This window comes from Salvelinus alpinus, chromosome 20 (assembly GCF_045679555.1).
Source record: "Salvelinus alpinus chromosome 20, SLU_Salpinus.1, whole genome shotgun sequence".
Lineage (NCBI taxonomy): Eukaryota > Metazoa > Chordata > Actinopteri > Salmoniformes > Salmonidae > Salvelinus > Salvelinus alpinus.
Genome location: NC_092105.1, coordinates 13500845 through 13517221, shown reverse-complemented (window position 1 = coordinate 13517221; position 16377 = coordinate 13500845). Strand labels below are relative to the sequence as shown.

At 46.4% G+C, this 16377-nt stretch overlaps 1 protein-coding gene across 2 annotated transcripts in view; it reads right to left on the bottom strand.

Moving 5' to 3' along the window:
- Positions 1 to 10865: 10865 nt before the first annotated feature.
- The window catches only part of LOC139547145 (norrin-like), a 43900-nt gene continuing 38388 nt past the window's right edge, over positions 10866 to 16377 (bottom strand). For both annotated transcript variants that reach the window (XM_071356191.1, XM_071356190.1), the window contains exon 4: positions 10866 to 13922. In XM_071356191.1, coding sequence (XP_071212292.1) covers positions 13698 to 13922 — 225 coding nt within the window. In that variant the 3' untranslated portion in view covers positions 10866 to 13697. The remainder of the gene's footprint in view (positions 13923 to 16377) is intronic.

Here is a 16377-nt window from a genome sequence, read left to right as displayed (position 1 = left end):
TATCCCAGAACTTTTTGGAGTTAGAGCTACAGGATGCAAATTTCAGCTTGAAAAAGCTGGCCTTTGCTTTCCTGACTGACTGCGTGTATTGGTTCCTGACTTCCCTGAACAGTTGCATATCGCGGGGGCTCTTCGATGCTATTGCAGTTCGCCACAGGATGTTTTTGTGCTGGTCGAGGGCAGTCAGGTCTGGAGTGAACCAAGGGCTATATCTGTTCTTGGTTCTGCATTTTTTGAACAGAGCATGCTTGTCTAATATGGTGAGGAAGTAACTTTTAAAGAATGACCAGGCATCCTCAACTGACGCGATGAGGTCAATATCCTTCCAGGGTACCCGGGCCAGGTCGATTAGAAAGGCCTGCTCGCAGAAGTGTTTTAGGGAGCGTTTGACAGTGATGAGGGGTGGTCGTTTGACCGCGGACCCGTGGCGGATACAGGCAATGAGGCAGTGATCGCTGAGATCTTGATTGAAGACAGCAGAGGTGTATTTGGAGGGCAGGTTGGTCAGGATAATGTCTATTAGGGTGCCCATGTTTACGGATTTAGGGTTGTACCTGGTGGGTTCCTTGATGATTTGTGTGAGATTGAGGGCATCAAGCTTGGATTGTAGGACTGCCGGGGTGTTAAGCATATCCCAGTTTAGGTCACCTAACAGAACAAACTCTGAAGCTAGATGGGGAGCGATCAATTCACAGATGGTGTCCAGGGCACAGCTGGGAGCTGAGGGGGGTCGGTAGCAGGCGGCAACAGTGAGAGACTTATTTCTGGAGAGATTAATTTTTAAAATTAGAAGTTCGAACTGTTTGGGCATAGACCTGGAAAGTATGACAGAACTTTGCAGGCTATCTCTGCAGTAGATTGCAACTCCTCCCCCTTTGGCAGTTCTATCTTGACGGAAAGTGTTATAGTTGGGTATGGAAATCCCAGAATTTTTGGTGGCCTTCCTAAGCCAGGATTCGGACACGGCAAGGACATCAGGGTTGGCAGAGTGTGCTAAAGCGGTGAGTAAGGCAAACTTAGGGAGGAGGCTTCTGATGTTGACATGCATGAGGCCAAGGCTTTTTCGATCACAGAAGTCAACAAATGAGGGTGACTGGGGACATGCAGGGCCTGGGTTTACCTCCACATCACCCGAGGAACAGAGGAGTAGTAGGATGAGGGTGCGGCTAAAGGCTATCAAAACTGGTCGCCTAGAGCGTTGGGGACAAAGAATAAAAGGAGCAGATTTATGGGCGTGGTAGAATAGATTCTGGGCATAATGTGCAGACAGGGGTATGGTGGGGCACGGGTACAGCGGAGGCAAGCCCAGGCACTGGGTGATGATAAGAGAGGTTGTATCTCTGGACATGCTGGTCTCAATGGGTGAGGTCACCGCATGTGTGGGGGGTGGGACAAAGGAGGTATCAGAGGTACGGAGAGTGGAACTACGGTGTCCATTGCAAACCAAAACAATGATAATGATAACTAGCCTGAACAACAGTATGCAAGGCATATTGATATTTGAGAGAGACATACAATAAGGCATAAAGTGATTGCAGGTCTTGATTCGGAGAGCTAGCTAAAACAACAGGTAAGATAACAGCAGCAATAACAGGGTGCTAGTCTAACACAGCAACAACAGGTAAAAATGGCGACGACTAGGCAGAGAGGGTCGGATTAACTACACACAGATCCTGAGTTAAAGCACAGAGCCGACAGATAAAACACAAATAAACAGAATGGAGTACCGTGAATTAATGGACAGTCAAGCAGGCATCAGCTATGTAGCCAAGTGATCATAGTGTCCAGGGGGCAGCCGTAGATGGAGCAGGGAGGCCTCCACTAAGCTAGCACACTGCGTTTAAAGTTAGTAGCCCGGGGGGTGGTCTGCTCAGACGGAGGGGGTCTGCTCAGACGGAGGCCGGTTGAGGGCACAGCGGGTGGGGCACTCGTCTGCAGACCAGACGTGGTCGTGTCGACAGAGAATCCAAGCCGGATGGCGATGGCGAAAGAGAGGTTGTGAATTGTAGAATTGTGTTTGCTAACTGGTGCTAGCTTCGTGGCAGTGGCGCTAGCTGCGCTAGCTGCAAGCTAGCTGTGAGGATCAGAAGTAGTGGCTCAGGGATTACGGCAGGAATCCGGCGTTGTTGTCGAGAGACAGTCCGATGCTGGTAAATTGGTGAGTAATATCCAGGCTAATAACAGGGCTGGTGTCTGTGCAGAAGGTAAAAGCTGCTAGCAGCGGCAAAAAATTGCTAAATTAGCTTGTAGCTGATTTAGACCAGTTGTGATGGATTGGCAGGGCTCTGTGTCGGCAAAAAAAGGTCCAGGCCAATTGGCAAAATATGTATTGTAGCACAAGAATTAGCCGGAGGACCTCTTCGGCTAGCCGGGAGATTGGCCTAGCTCGAGGCTAGCTCAAGGCTAACTGTTGCTTGCTTCGGGACAGAGACGTTAGCCAGGAGTAGCCACTCAGATTGCAGCTAGCTATCTGATCCAAGAAATCAAGTACAACCCCGTATTTGACTAGGAAGTTTGTCCCTGTCGGTGCATCCTGGTTTGCGTCGCTAGCGACTACAAAATCCCAGGTCAGGTTCAAACCGTCAATGTTCATGACTGTGGACCAGCTCCCCAGGACTGAGAGAAACTGTCCATTTGCAACTTTAACTGTGCTGTGCTATGGGGTGTCAGTGTAAGTATGTGTGAGTGTGTGGTTAGAGTCCAGTGTGTGTTGGGGTGTCAGTGTAAGTATGTGTGAGTGCGTGGTTAGAGTCCAGTGTGTGTTGGGGTGTCAGTGTAAGTATGTGTGAGTGTGTGGTTAGAGTCCAGTGTGTGTTGGCGTGTCAGTGTAAGTATGTGTGAGTGCGTGGTTAGAGTCCAGTGTGTGTTGGGGTGTCAGTGTAAGTATGTGTGAGTGTGTGGTTAGAGTCCAGTGTGTGTTGGGGTGTCAGTGTAAGTATGTGTGAGTGCGTGGTTAGAGTCCAGTGTGTGTTGGGGTGTCAGTGTAAGTATGTGTGAGTGCGTGGTTAGAGTCCAGTGTGTGTGCATCGAGTCAATGCAAGACAGTTAGTGCAAAAAAGAGTCAACGCAGGTAGTCCGGGTAGCCATTCAATGAGCTAATTAGCGGTCTTGTTATGCAGTCTTAATATGTATTGGCAAAATATGGGTGGGTGAAAGCTTTTCACGGTCCTGTTGGTTCCAGACTTGGTACTGCTTGCTGTGCGGTAGCAGAGAGAACAGTCTATGGCAGTATATGTTGATGTTGGTTAAAGAAGCCATGGATTGGCAAGAAGAGAGGAGATGGAATGTAGCTATCAGTAACTGGAGTTGGAATGGATGGAGTTGCCCCAAACTGCAGGCAATTATTGAGAGTAGAGTTTATTTAACAGGGTGTGTGTATTCCAATGGCCCAACAGAGGGCGACAATGTCACACAATACCTTTTACCCTGGAGCAGGGTTCCCCAAATTCGGTCCTGGGTGCACATTTTGGTTTTGCCCTAGTACAACACCACTGATTTAAACAACCAACTCATCATGAAGCTTTGATGATTTTAGTCAGCTGTGTAGTGCTCGGGCAAAAACCAAAAGGTGCACCCAGGTGGGGCCCCAGGACCGAGTTTGAGAAGCTGTGCTCTGGAGGACAGGATTCATTTCATGTACCTAGTCCAAAAATACACCACAGTCCTATACAGCTTTGGGGTTACCAGATCTGAAAGGACCAGATACAGTGGGGCAAAAAAGTATTTAGTCAGCCACCAATTGTGCAAGTTCTCCCACTTAAAAAGATGAGAGAGGCCTGTAATTTTCATCATAGGTACACTTCAACTATGACAGACAAAATTAGGAAAGAAAATCCAGAAAATCACATTTTAGGATTTTTTATGAATTTATTTGCAAATTATGGTGGAAAATAAGTATTTGGTCACCTACAAACAAGCAAGATTTCTGGCTCTCATAGACCTGTAAATTCTTCTTTAAGAGGCTCCTCTGTCCTCCACTCGTTACCTGTATTAATGGCACCTGTTTGAACTTGTTATCAGTATAAAAGACACCTGTCCACAACCTCGAACAGTCACACTCCAAACTCCACTATGGCCAAGACCAAAGAGCTGTCAAATTGACACCAGAAACATTTACATTTACATTTAAGTCATTTAGCAGACGCTCTTATCCAGAGCGACTTACAAATTGGTGCATTCACCTTATGACATCCAGTGGAACGGCCACTTTACAATAGTGCATCTAAATCTTTTAAGGGGGGGGGGGGGTGAGAAGGATTACTTTATCCTATCCTAGGTATTCCTTAAAGAGGTGGGGTTTCAGGTGTCTCCGGAAGGTGGTGATTGACTCCGCTGTCCTGGCGTCGTGAGGGAGTTTGTTCCACCATTGGGGGGCCAGAGCAGCGAACAGTTTTGACTGGGCTGAGCGGGAACTGTACTTCCTCAGTGGTAGGGAGGCGAGCAGGCCAGAGGTGGATGAACGCAGTGCCCTTGTTTGGGTGTAGGGCCTGATCAGAGCCTGGAGGTACTGAGGTGCCGTTCCCCTCACAGCTCCGTAGGCAAGCACCATGGTCTTGTAGCGGATGCGAGCTTCAACTGGAAGCCAGTGGAGAGAGCGGAGGAGCGGGGTGACGTGAGAGAACTTGGGAAGGTTGAACACCAGACGGGCTGCGGCGTTCTGGATGAGTTGTAGGGGTTTAATGGCACAGGCAGGGAGCCCAGCCAACAGCGAGTTGCAGTAATCCAGACGGGAGATGACAAGTGCCTGGATTAGGACCTGCGCCGCTTCCTGTGTGAGGCAGGGTCGTACTCTGCGGATGTTGTAGAGCATGAACCTACAGGAACGGGCCACCGCCTTGATGTTAGTTGAGAACGACAGGGTGTTGTCCAGGATCACGCCAAGGTTCTTAGCGCTCTGGGAGGAGGACACAATGGAGTTGTCAACCGTGATGGCGAGATCATGGAACGGGCAGTCCTTCCCCGGGAGGAAGAGCAGCTCCGTCTTGCCGAGGTTCAGCTTGAGGTGGTGATCCGTCATCCACACTGATATGTCTGCCAGACATGCAGAGATGCGATTCGCCACCTGGTCATCAGAAGGGGGAAAGGAGAAGATTAGTTGTGTGTCGTCTGCATAGCAATGATAGGAGAGACCATGTGAGGTTATGACAGAGCCAAGTGACTTGGTGTATAGCGAGAATAGGAGAGGGCCTAGAACAGAGCCCTGGGGGACACCAGTGGTGAGAGCACGTGGTGAGGAGACAGATTCTCGCCACGCCACCTGGTAGGAGCGACCTGTCAGGTAGGACGCAATCCAAGCGTGGGCCGCGCCGGAGATGCCCAACTCGGAGAGGGTGGAGAGGAGGATCTGATGGTTCACAGTATCGAAGGCAGCCGATAGGTCTAGAAGGATGAGAGCAGAGGAGAGAGAGTTAGCTTTAGCAGTGCGGAGCGCCTCCGTGATACAGAGAAGAGCAGTCTCAGTTGAATGACTAGTCTTGAAACCTGACTGATTTGGATCAAGAAGGTCATTCTGAGAGAGATAGCGGGAGAGCTGGCCAAGGACGGCACGTTCAAGAGTTTTGGAGAGAAAAGAAAGAAGGGATACTGGTCTGTAGTTGTTGACATCGGAGGGATCGAGTGTAGGTTTTTTCAGAAGGGGTGCAACTCTCGCTCTCTTGAAGACGGAAGGGACGTAGCCAGCGGTCAGGGATGAGTTGATGAGCGAGGTGAGGTAAGGGAGAAGGTCTCCGGAAATGGTCTGGAGAAGAGAGGAGGGGATAGGGTCAAGCGGGCAGGTTGTTGGGCGGCCGGCCGTCACAAGACGCGAGATTTCATCTGGAGAGAGAGGGGAGAAAGAGGTCAGAGCACAGGGTAGGGCAGTGTGAGCAGAACCAGCGGTGTCGTTTGACTTAGCAAACGAGGATCGGATGTCGTCGACCTTCTTTTCAAAATGGTTGACGAAGTCATCTGCAGAGAGGGAGGAGGGGGGGGGAGGGGGAGGAGGATTCAGGAGGGAGGAGAAGGTGGCAAAGAGCTTCCTAGGGTTAGAGGCAGATGCTTGGAATTTAGAGTGGTAGAAAGTGGCTTTAGCAGCAGAGACAGAAGAGGAAAATGTAGAGAGGAGGGAGTGAAAGGATGCCAGGTCCGCAGGGAGGCGAGTTTTCCTCCATTTCCGCTCGGCTGCCCGGAGCCCTGTTCTGTGAGCTCGCAATGAGTCGTCGAGCCACGGAGCGGGAGGGGAGGACCGAGCCGGCCTGGAGGATAGGGGACATAGAGAGTCAAAGGATGCAGAAAGGGAGGAGAGGAGGGTTGAGGAGGCAGAATCAGGAGATAGGTTGGAGAAGGTTTGAGCAGAGGGAAGAGATGATAGGATGGAAGAGGAGAGGGTAGCGGGGGAGAGAGAGCGAAGGTTGGGACGGCGCGATACCATCCGAGTAGGGGCAGTGTGGGAAGTGTTGGATGAGAGCGAGAGGGAAAAGGATACAAGGTAGTGGTCGGAGACTTGGAGGGGAGTTGCAATGAGGTTAGTGGAAGAACAGCATCTAGTAAAGATGAGGTCGAGCGTATTGCCTGCCTTGTGAGTAGGGGGGGAAGGTGAGAGGGTGAGGTCAAAAGAGGAGAGGAGTGGAAAGAAGGAGGCAGAGAGGAATGAGTCAAAGGTAGACGTGGGGAGGTTAAAGTCGCCCAGAACTGTGAGAGGTGAGCCGTCCTCAGGAAAGGAGCTAATCAAGGCATCGAGCTCATTGATGAACTCTCCGAGGGAACCTGGAGGGCGATAAATGATAAGGATGTTAAGCTTGAAAGGGCTGGTAACTGTGACAGCATGGAATTCAAAGGAGGCGATAGACAGATGGGTAAGGGGAGAAAGAGAGAATGACCACTTGGGAGAGATGAGGATCCCGGTGCCACCACCCCGCTGACCAGAAGCTCTCGGGGTGTGCGAGAAACAAAATTGTAGACCTGCACCAGGCTGGGAAGACTGAATCTGCAATAGGTAAGCAGCTTGGTTTGAAGAAATCAACTGTGGGAGCAATTATTAGGAAATGGAAGACATACAAGACCACTGATAATCTCCCTCGATCTGGGGCTCCACGCAAGATCTCACCCCGTGGGGTCAAAATGATCACAGAACGGTGAGCAAAAATCCCAGAACCACACGGGGGGACCTAGTGAATGACCTGCAGAGAGCTGGGACCAAAGTAACAAAGCCTACCATCAGCAAGGGCATTGAAGATGAAACGTGGCTGGGTCTTTCAGCATGACAATGATCCCAAACACACCGCCCGGGCAACGAAGGAGTGGCTTCGTAAGAAGCATTTCAAGGTCCTGGAGTGGCCTAGCCAGTCTCCAGATCTCAACCCCATAGAAAATCTTTGGAGGGAGTTGAAAGTCCGTGTTGCCCAGCAACAGCCCCAAAACATCACTGCTCTAGAGGAGATCTGCTTGGAGGAATGGGCCAAAATACCAGCAACAGTGTGTGAAAACCTTGTGAAGACTTACAGAAAATGCTTGACCTCTGTCATTGCCAACAAAAGGTATATAACAAAGTATTGAGATAAACTTTTGTTATTGACCAAATACATATTTTCCACCATAATTTGCAAATAAATTCATTAAAAATCCTACAATGTGATCTTCTGGATTTTTTTCCCTCATTTTGTCTGTCATAGTTGAAGTGATGAAAATTACAGGCCTCTCTCATCTTTATAAGTGGGAGAACTTGCACAATTGGTGGCTGACTAAATACTTTTTTGCCCCACTGTAGGTGGAAGAAATATGTTATGTTTGGTGATGGCTAATCTAAGCCTCCCAATGAATCTAGAGGAGCTTTACACCTATAATAACTATAATGGGCTCCCGAGTGGCGCAGCGGTCTAAGGCACTGCATCTCAGTGTACGAGGTGTCACTACAGTCCCTGGTTCAAATCCAAGCTGTATCACATCCGGCTGTGATTGGGAGTCCCATAGGGTGGCGCACAATTAGCCCAGCGTCGTCCGGGTTTGACTGGGGTAGGTTGTCATTGTAAGTAAGAATTTGTTTAACTGACTTGCCTAGTTAAATAAAAACCTGAGGGGTTGTTTCTGGATTGGGCTGTAGAAGGCAGATTGTAACTTATTTTTGTTGTTGACTGTGTACTGGAAATACAATTTAAGATGAGTGTATGTTTTCAGTAACTACAAAGGATGGTGATGGATGGATTGATGCTCTACTGTAATAAAGAGGATAGTATCTTCTGTGACTTTGGAGAGCAATAGAACATTTGAAAAATAATAACTGTAAGTTATTTTGCTCAAGTTTAATAACATCAACATACTTGATTCATTTTCTCTCTCACATTCAGCAGTGCCTCTGTTATCTTTCTATTGATCCACTGAATATTACTGTGTGTGTGTTCCTGTGCTTTTGTTTATTTTCTTTCGCAGCACATAATGTTGGTCTACAATAACAGTGTGTGTAGTGTCCAGTACATAATGTTGGTCTACAATAGCATTGTGTCTAGTGTCCAGTACATAATATTGGTCTACAATAACAGTGTGTGTAGTGTCCAGTACATAATGTTGGTCTATATTAACAGTGTGTGTAGTGTCCAGTACATAATGTTGGTCTATATTAACAGTGTGTGTAGTGTCCAGTACATAATGTTGGTCTATATTAACAGTGTGTGTAGTGTCCAGTACATAATGTTGGTCTATATTAACAGTGTGTGTAGTGTCCAGTACATAATGTTGGTCTATATTAACAGTGTGTGTAGTGTCCAGTACATAATGTTGGTCTATATTAACAGTGTGTGTAGTGTCCAGTACAAAATGTTGGTCTATATTAACAGTGTGTGTAGTGTCCAGTACATAATGTTGGTCTACATTAACAGTGTGTGTAGTGTCCAGTACATAATGTTGGTCTACAATAACAGTGTTTGTTGTGTACAATATCAATACACACACCTCTCGACACATCAACTTTTTACCTGGCATGGTTCACCACTAGTACAGGTGATCTTCATGTCTAATATAAAGACCTGAAATGCTCTACATGATTAAAACAACGATGTAGGATATTCCTTCCAACCGTACTTTACCCAGCAGCAACAGGCCAAACTGATCCTGTTGTGTCTTGCACTGTTCTAAATAGCATCAGACAGTGAACAGAAAGATGTGAAGTCATCTATGGTCAACACCATAGTGCCCACAAATCTCATCACTAAGCTAAGGACCCTGGAACTAAACACCTCCCTCTGCAACTGGATCCTGGACTTCCTGATGGACTGCTCCCAGGTGGTAAGGGTAGGCAACAACACGTCTGCCGCGCTGATCCTCAACACCGGGGGCCCTCGGGGTGCGTGCTTAGTCCCCTCCTGTACTCCCTGTTCAGCCACGACTGTGTGGACAAGCACGACTTTAACACCATCATTAAGCTGGCTGACGACACAACAGTGGTAGGCCTGATCACCGACAACAACGAGACAGCCTATAAGGAGGAGGTCAAAGACCTGGCAGTGTGGTGCCAGGACAACAACCTCTCCCTCAATGTAAGCAAGACAAAGGAGCTGATCCTGGACTAGAGGAAAAGGAGGGCCAAGCAGGCCCCCATTAACATCGACGGGACTGTAGTGGAGCGTGTTGAGAGTTTGAAGTTCCTTGGTGTCCACATCACCAACAAACTATCATGGTCCAAACACACCAAGACAGTCGTGAAAAGGGTACGACATCACCTTTTCCCCCTCAGGAGACTTTAATGATTTGGCATGGGTTCCCAGATCCTATAAAAGTTCTACAGCTGCACCATCGAGAGTATTCTGACCGATTGCATCACCGCCTGCTATGGCAACTGCTTGGCATCCGACCGTAAGGCGCTACAAAGGGCAGTGTGTACGGCCCAGTACATCACTGGGGCCAAGCTTCCTGCCATCCAGGACCTATATACTAGGCGTGTCAGAGGAAGGCCCAAAAAATTGTCAAAGACTCCAGCCACCCTAGTCATAGACATTTCTCTCTGCTACCGCACGGCAAGCGGTATCGGAGCGCCAAGTCTATGTCCAAAAGGCTCATTAACAGCTTCCACCCCCAACCCATAAGACAGCTGAACAATTAGTCAAATGGCCACCGGGACTATTTGCATTGACCCCACCCTCCCCTCCTGCTGCTACTCACTGTTTATTATCTATTCATAGTCACATTACCCCTACCTACATGTACAAACTACCTCGACCCAACTGTACCCCCACACATTGACTCGCTACCAGTACCCCCTATATAGCCTCGTTATTGATATGTCATTATATTGTGTTCATTTTTATTTTTAACTTTAGTTTATTCAGTAAATATTTTCTTAATACTATTTCTTAAACTGCATTGTTGTTTAAGGGCTTGTAAGTAATAATTTCACAGTAAATTCTAGCTAGACCTCTTGTATTCGGCGCGTGCTACAAATACAATTTTATTTGATTTTATTTGATTTTATTTGATTAGATTTAATTAGATTTGACAAATCCATTTGATTTGATAGAGAAACCCATGGCTGTGTGTGATCAAACCATTTCCTTTGGATGATTTGTATTATTATCACAGTTTTTGAGAAAAGTAAAAGTATGTGTTATAATATGGATGATTTGAGGGGTTATGAAAATACTATATGTGCCTTATTGTGTCACCTGGACACGACCCAGGAACTGAAATGAATTCTAAAGCTGACATTTGAGGGTGTTGTTTTTGTTATTAGAATGACTACTGTGTGTGTGTGTGTGTGTGTGTGTGTGTGTGTGTGTGTGTGTGTGTGTGTGTGTGTGTGTGTGTGTGTGTGTGTGTGTGTGTGTGTGTGTGTGTGTGTGTGTGTGTGTGTGTGTGTGTGTGTGTGCGCTGATGAGGAAGACACACACAGAGAGGAGACAGACAGAAACAAAAGGAGTGTTTATTAGGTTGACGTGTGAAGCAGCCAGTCGCGCTGTCAGCCGTGATCTGCATTAACAAATCAGACCAGCAAATTGTATGATTTCCTAGAGGACGGCGGTACAGTTAAAGGCCATAGCTAAGAACAAAGGTGTGTGTGTGTGTGTGTGTGTGTGTGTGTGTGTGTGTGTGTGTGTGTGTGTGTGTGTGTGTGTGTGTGTGTGTGTGTGTGTGTGTGTGTGTGTGTGTGTGTGTGTGTGTGTGTGTGTGTGTGTGTGTTTGTGTGTGTGATCTTTTTCTCGACAGGATTTCGAAGCACTTCAGTCATCACCTCAGTCATCACTTCTGTCATAATTTCTGTGGGACTCTGAGGTCTTTTGTTAAGTCCTACATTATCTTATTAACACCATTCTGCTCGATTCTAAAATGGAACCCTCTCCGCATACCTTAATCTGGTAGATAGATACAGTACCTGACTCCTGATAAATCCAATGGTTTGGCACTGTCTTAAATGCACTAAAGTGGTAACATGCACAAATCCAGAGTAAGTCAAAAGAATGTATTTGAATTGTAACTGGTGAACAGCACAAGCTGTAACACACAGATTCCATTCTCAAAGTATCTAAGTATTGAAATGACATAATTAGTGAAGTACTTAATGATAGCAAATCATGTGTCAGTAATCATAAACTCTGGCACGATAATAATATTAATAGTGTCAACAATAACAACCACCAAATCGTCAGTTGCACAGAGCATTGACAGACCATTTTTCTTTAGAGTCCATATACCACTGCTCAAAATGGCTTCCCATCACTGTATCTCCCAAACATAGCATGTAGCTATGACAACAACAGAATGTCCCTCTGGAAACTCCACCTTTGCATTCTGATGCATTCTGCGTTATAGTCCTCCGGGCTATGGCCAAAGCAGTCATCGTGTAAGAGTCTGTTCTCTGAGAGTACGTCAGCTGGTAATATGGCCAGGGTTCATCATGTTTCACACAGATACAGTTGAAGTAGGAAGTTTACATACACTTAGGTTCGAGTCATTAAAACTAGTTTTTCAACCACTCCACAAATTTCTTGTTAACAAACTATAGTTTTGGCAAGTCGGTTGGGACATCTACTTTGTGCAGGACACAAGTAATTTTTCCAACAATTGTTTACAGACAGATTATTTCACTTATAATTCACTGTATCACAATTCCAGTGGGTCCAGAGTTTACATACACAAAGTTAACTGTGCCTTTAAGGACAATAAAGTCAAGGTATTGGAGTGGCCATCACAAAGCCCTGACCTCAATCCTATAGAAAATTTGTGGGCAGAACTGAAAAAGCGTGTGCGCGCAACGAGGCCTACAAACCTGATTCAGTTCCACCAGCTCTGTCAGGAGGAATGGACCAAAATTCACACAACTTATTGTGGGGAGCTTGTAGAAGGCTACCCGAAACGTTTGACCCAAGTTAAACAATTTAAAGGCAATGCTACCAAATACTAATTGAGTGTATGTAAACTTCTCACACACTGGGAATGTGATAAAATAAATAAAAGCTGAAATAAATAATTCTCTCTACTATTAATCGGACATTTCACATTCTTAAAATAAAGTGGTGATCCTAACTGACCTAAGACAGGGAATTTTTACTAGGATTAAATGTCAGGAATTGTGAACAACTGAATGTATTTGGCTAAGGTGTATGTAAACTTCTGACTTCAGCTGTGGATGAAGAGCTGGTGGAGTGTATTAAATGTTTATGGCCTGGCTAGGAGACAGAGGGAATGTGTAGTTAAGCACAGTTATTACACATGTATCTCATAGGATACACGGCCTGCTCTGTCCCATGCTGCTTTTAATTATGCATGTTGTGCTGTTGGGTTTTATGACATTGGCACCATACATTTATAGATGTAATTAAGGGTGAGAGTGGGGAGATGGTGTGTGTAATTAGAGAGGTGATGAGTGATTGAATACGAGTGTATGCATACGTGTTGTTGTTGCTTGTAATGAGTGTTGAGAGTTTGGCTGAAACCGAAAAAGCAGTTCATTGTTTTTGGGTCTGAACACACTGGGGAGAAGACAGTGTTCTGCAGGATTCTGGGAAATGTCATCTACTCTCTATGGATTAGCAGAACTAACTCCTTCTGGGAGCCTTGAGGAGCCGAGTGTTCTCTTGGTTCTAGACACACATCATTTGGGAACAGGGTTCCTAATGGGTCTCAGGTTGGGGACTGAGCCACTGGATGAGAACAGTAGCTCAGGTGAGTCTTGGTCCAGACTGATATTTAGAGGATTGACAAAGCATTTTGACAAAGAGTCAAGAAGAATGAAGGATCTCATGACTGATTTCTCAGTCAGGTCTAGAAACACATGAAAAGGTACATTCCTCCAGGTGGTGTATGAGGTGAGTTACTATGTAAAGCGCTTGGAGTAGCTCAGTTGGTAGAAATGCGCTATATAAATCCAATCCATGATTATTATTGGTTCAGAAATCTCCCGCCCTCCCCTCCCTAGGAACACCATTCTAAAAGGCAGATAGTTGTTGTGGCGATGGAGTCCTCATCACAAACAGGCATGACGGTTCTAGATTCCTCCATGGTTCTAGCCTATACTCTCAGGTTCTAGAGTTATATTGGGCTCTAAGGGTTCCACTACTTGCAAATGAAGGCCAGGGTTCGGTCCATGGATTGGGCCTGGACTTATAGGTTCAACAAAGGTGCAGGTTCTTCTAATTTACAAGTTCTAGGATTTCACTCCTCACAGCTGTCGACTCACAGGTGCATACACTTTCTCACGGAGACAGAGTTCTAAAGTTTAAAGTATTTTTCCCAGCTCAGCTGCACTCCTCACAGTTGCAGGCGAGGATGTAGCGGTAGGTTGCTGTGATGCGGGTCCCTCCGGCGCAGCGGAGCCTCACAGCCTTCAGCTTGGAGGTGTGGGGCTTGCAGCAGAAACAGGTACTCTTGAAGGGCTGCTTCAACACCGAGCTGAAGGAGATGAGAGGGTCGGAGCGGGACGTGTGGCTGCAGTGGCCCTCGCACCGAGCTAGCAACACCATCTGGAGAGGTGGAAGGGAGGAGAGGGCAGGGGAGGAAAGAAGAGGAGAGGGGGGAGAGGAGCAGAGAAGAGAGAAGGAGAGGGAAGGAGGAGAGAGAGAAGAGGGGAGGAAAGGAGAGAAAACATACATGAGCACTTCAAGGGAATTTAGAAAACAATAAAGTTATGTTAACCTGTTCAAAGAGCTGTAGTCTATAAAGTCACTGTCCCAGTCAGGCTGACTCAATCTGTGTCCTGGCAGTAATAGGAGTTAGGCTAGTCTGTCTCACTGTTAACACTGAAAGCTCTGAGTTAGTCACACACACACACACACACACACACACACACACACACACACACACACACACACACACACACACACACACACACACACACACACACACATGTAAATCACATGAGTAACCTCGCCTGAGACCTGAAGACTTGTGTTAGCTCCCTTAGCGCTTTGCAGCATAACAGCAGTGACACATCGCCCTAATTAGTGATGTTGTTTGTTCCAATGGCTCAGTCTCCCTACTGTGTGTCTGTCAGAGGAAAACAACACGGATGACCCATTTCACTGTGTTCCTAGCTACACAACATGGAGGACCTGTTTCACTGTTTTCCTAGCTACTCAACATGGATGACCCATTTCACTGTGTTCCTAGCTACACAATATGGAGGACCTGTTTCACTGTGTTCCTAGCTATACAACATGGATGACCTGTTTCACTGTCTTCCTAGCTACACAACATGGATGACCTGTTTCACTGTCTTCCTAGCTACACAACATGGATGATCTGTTTCACTGTGTTCCTAGCTACATAACATGGATGACCTGTTTCACTGTCTTCCTAGCTACATAACATGGATGATCTGTGTCACTGTGTTCCTAGCTACACAACATGGATGACCTGTTTCACTGTGTTCCTAGCTACACAACATGGATGACCTGTTTCACTGTGTTCCTAGCTACTCAACATGGATGACCTGTTTCACTGTGTTCCTAGCTACACAACATGGATGACCTGTTTCACTGTCTTCCTAGCTACACAACATGGATGATCTGTTTCACTGTGTTCCTAGCTACATAACATGGATGACCTGTTTCACTGTCTTCCTAGCTACATAACATGGATGATCTGTGTCACTGTGTTCCTAGCTACACAACATGGATGACCTGTTTCACTGTGTTCCTAGCTACACAACATGGATGACCTGTTTCACTGTCTTCCTAGCTACTCAACATGGATGACCTGTTTCACTGTCTTCCTAGCTACTCAACATGGATGACCTGTTTCACTGTGTTCCTAGCTACACAACATGGATGACCTGTTTCACTGTCTTCCTAGCTACACAACATGGATGATCTGTTTCACTGTGTTCCTAGCTACATAACATGGATGACCTGTTTCACTGTCTTCCTAGCTACATAACATGGATGATCTGTGTCACTGTGTTCCTAGCTACACAACATGGATGACCTGTTTCACTGTGTTCCTAGCTACACAACATGGATGACCTGTTTCACTGTGTTCCTAGCTACTCAACATGGATGACCTGTTTCACTGTGTTCCTACCTACACAACATGGATGACCTGTTTCACTGTCTTCCTAGCTACTCAACATGGATGACCTGTTTCACTGTGTTCCTAGCTACACAACATGGAGGACCTGTTTCACTGTCTTCCTAGCTACTCAACATGGATGACCCATTTCACTGTGTTCCTAGCTACACAACATGGAGGACCTGTTTCACTGTGTTCCTAGCTATACAACATGGATTACCTGTTTCACTGTCTTCCTAGCTACACAACATGGATGACCTGTTTCACTGTCTTCCTAGCTACACAACATGGATGATCTGTTTCACTGTGTTCCTAGCTACATAACATGGATGACCTGTTTCACTGTCTTCCTAGCTACATAACATGGATGATCTGTGTCACTGTGTTCCTAGCTACACAACATGGATGACCTGTTTCACTGTGTTCCTAGCTACACAACATGGATGACCTGTTTCACTGTCTTCCTAGCTACTCAACATGGATGACCTGTTTCACTGTGTTCCTAGCTACACAACATGGATGACCTGTTTCACTGTCTTCCTAGCTACACAACATGGATGATCTGTTTCACTGTGTTCCTAGCTACATAACATGGATGACCTGTTTCACTGTCTTCCTAGCTACATAACATGGATGATCTGTGTCACTGTGTTCCTAGCTACACAACATGGATGACCTGTTTCACTGTGTTCCTAGCTACACAACATGGATGACCTGTTTCACTGTGTTCCTAGCTACTCAACATGGATGACCTGTTTCACTGTGTTCCTAGCTACACAACATGGATGACCTGTTTCACTGTCTTCCTAGCTACTCAACATGGATGACCTGTTTCACTGTCTTCCTAGCTACACAACATGGATGACCTGTGCCACTGTGGTCCTAGCTACACAACATGGATGAACCATT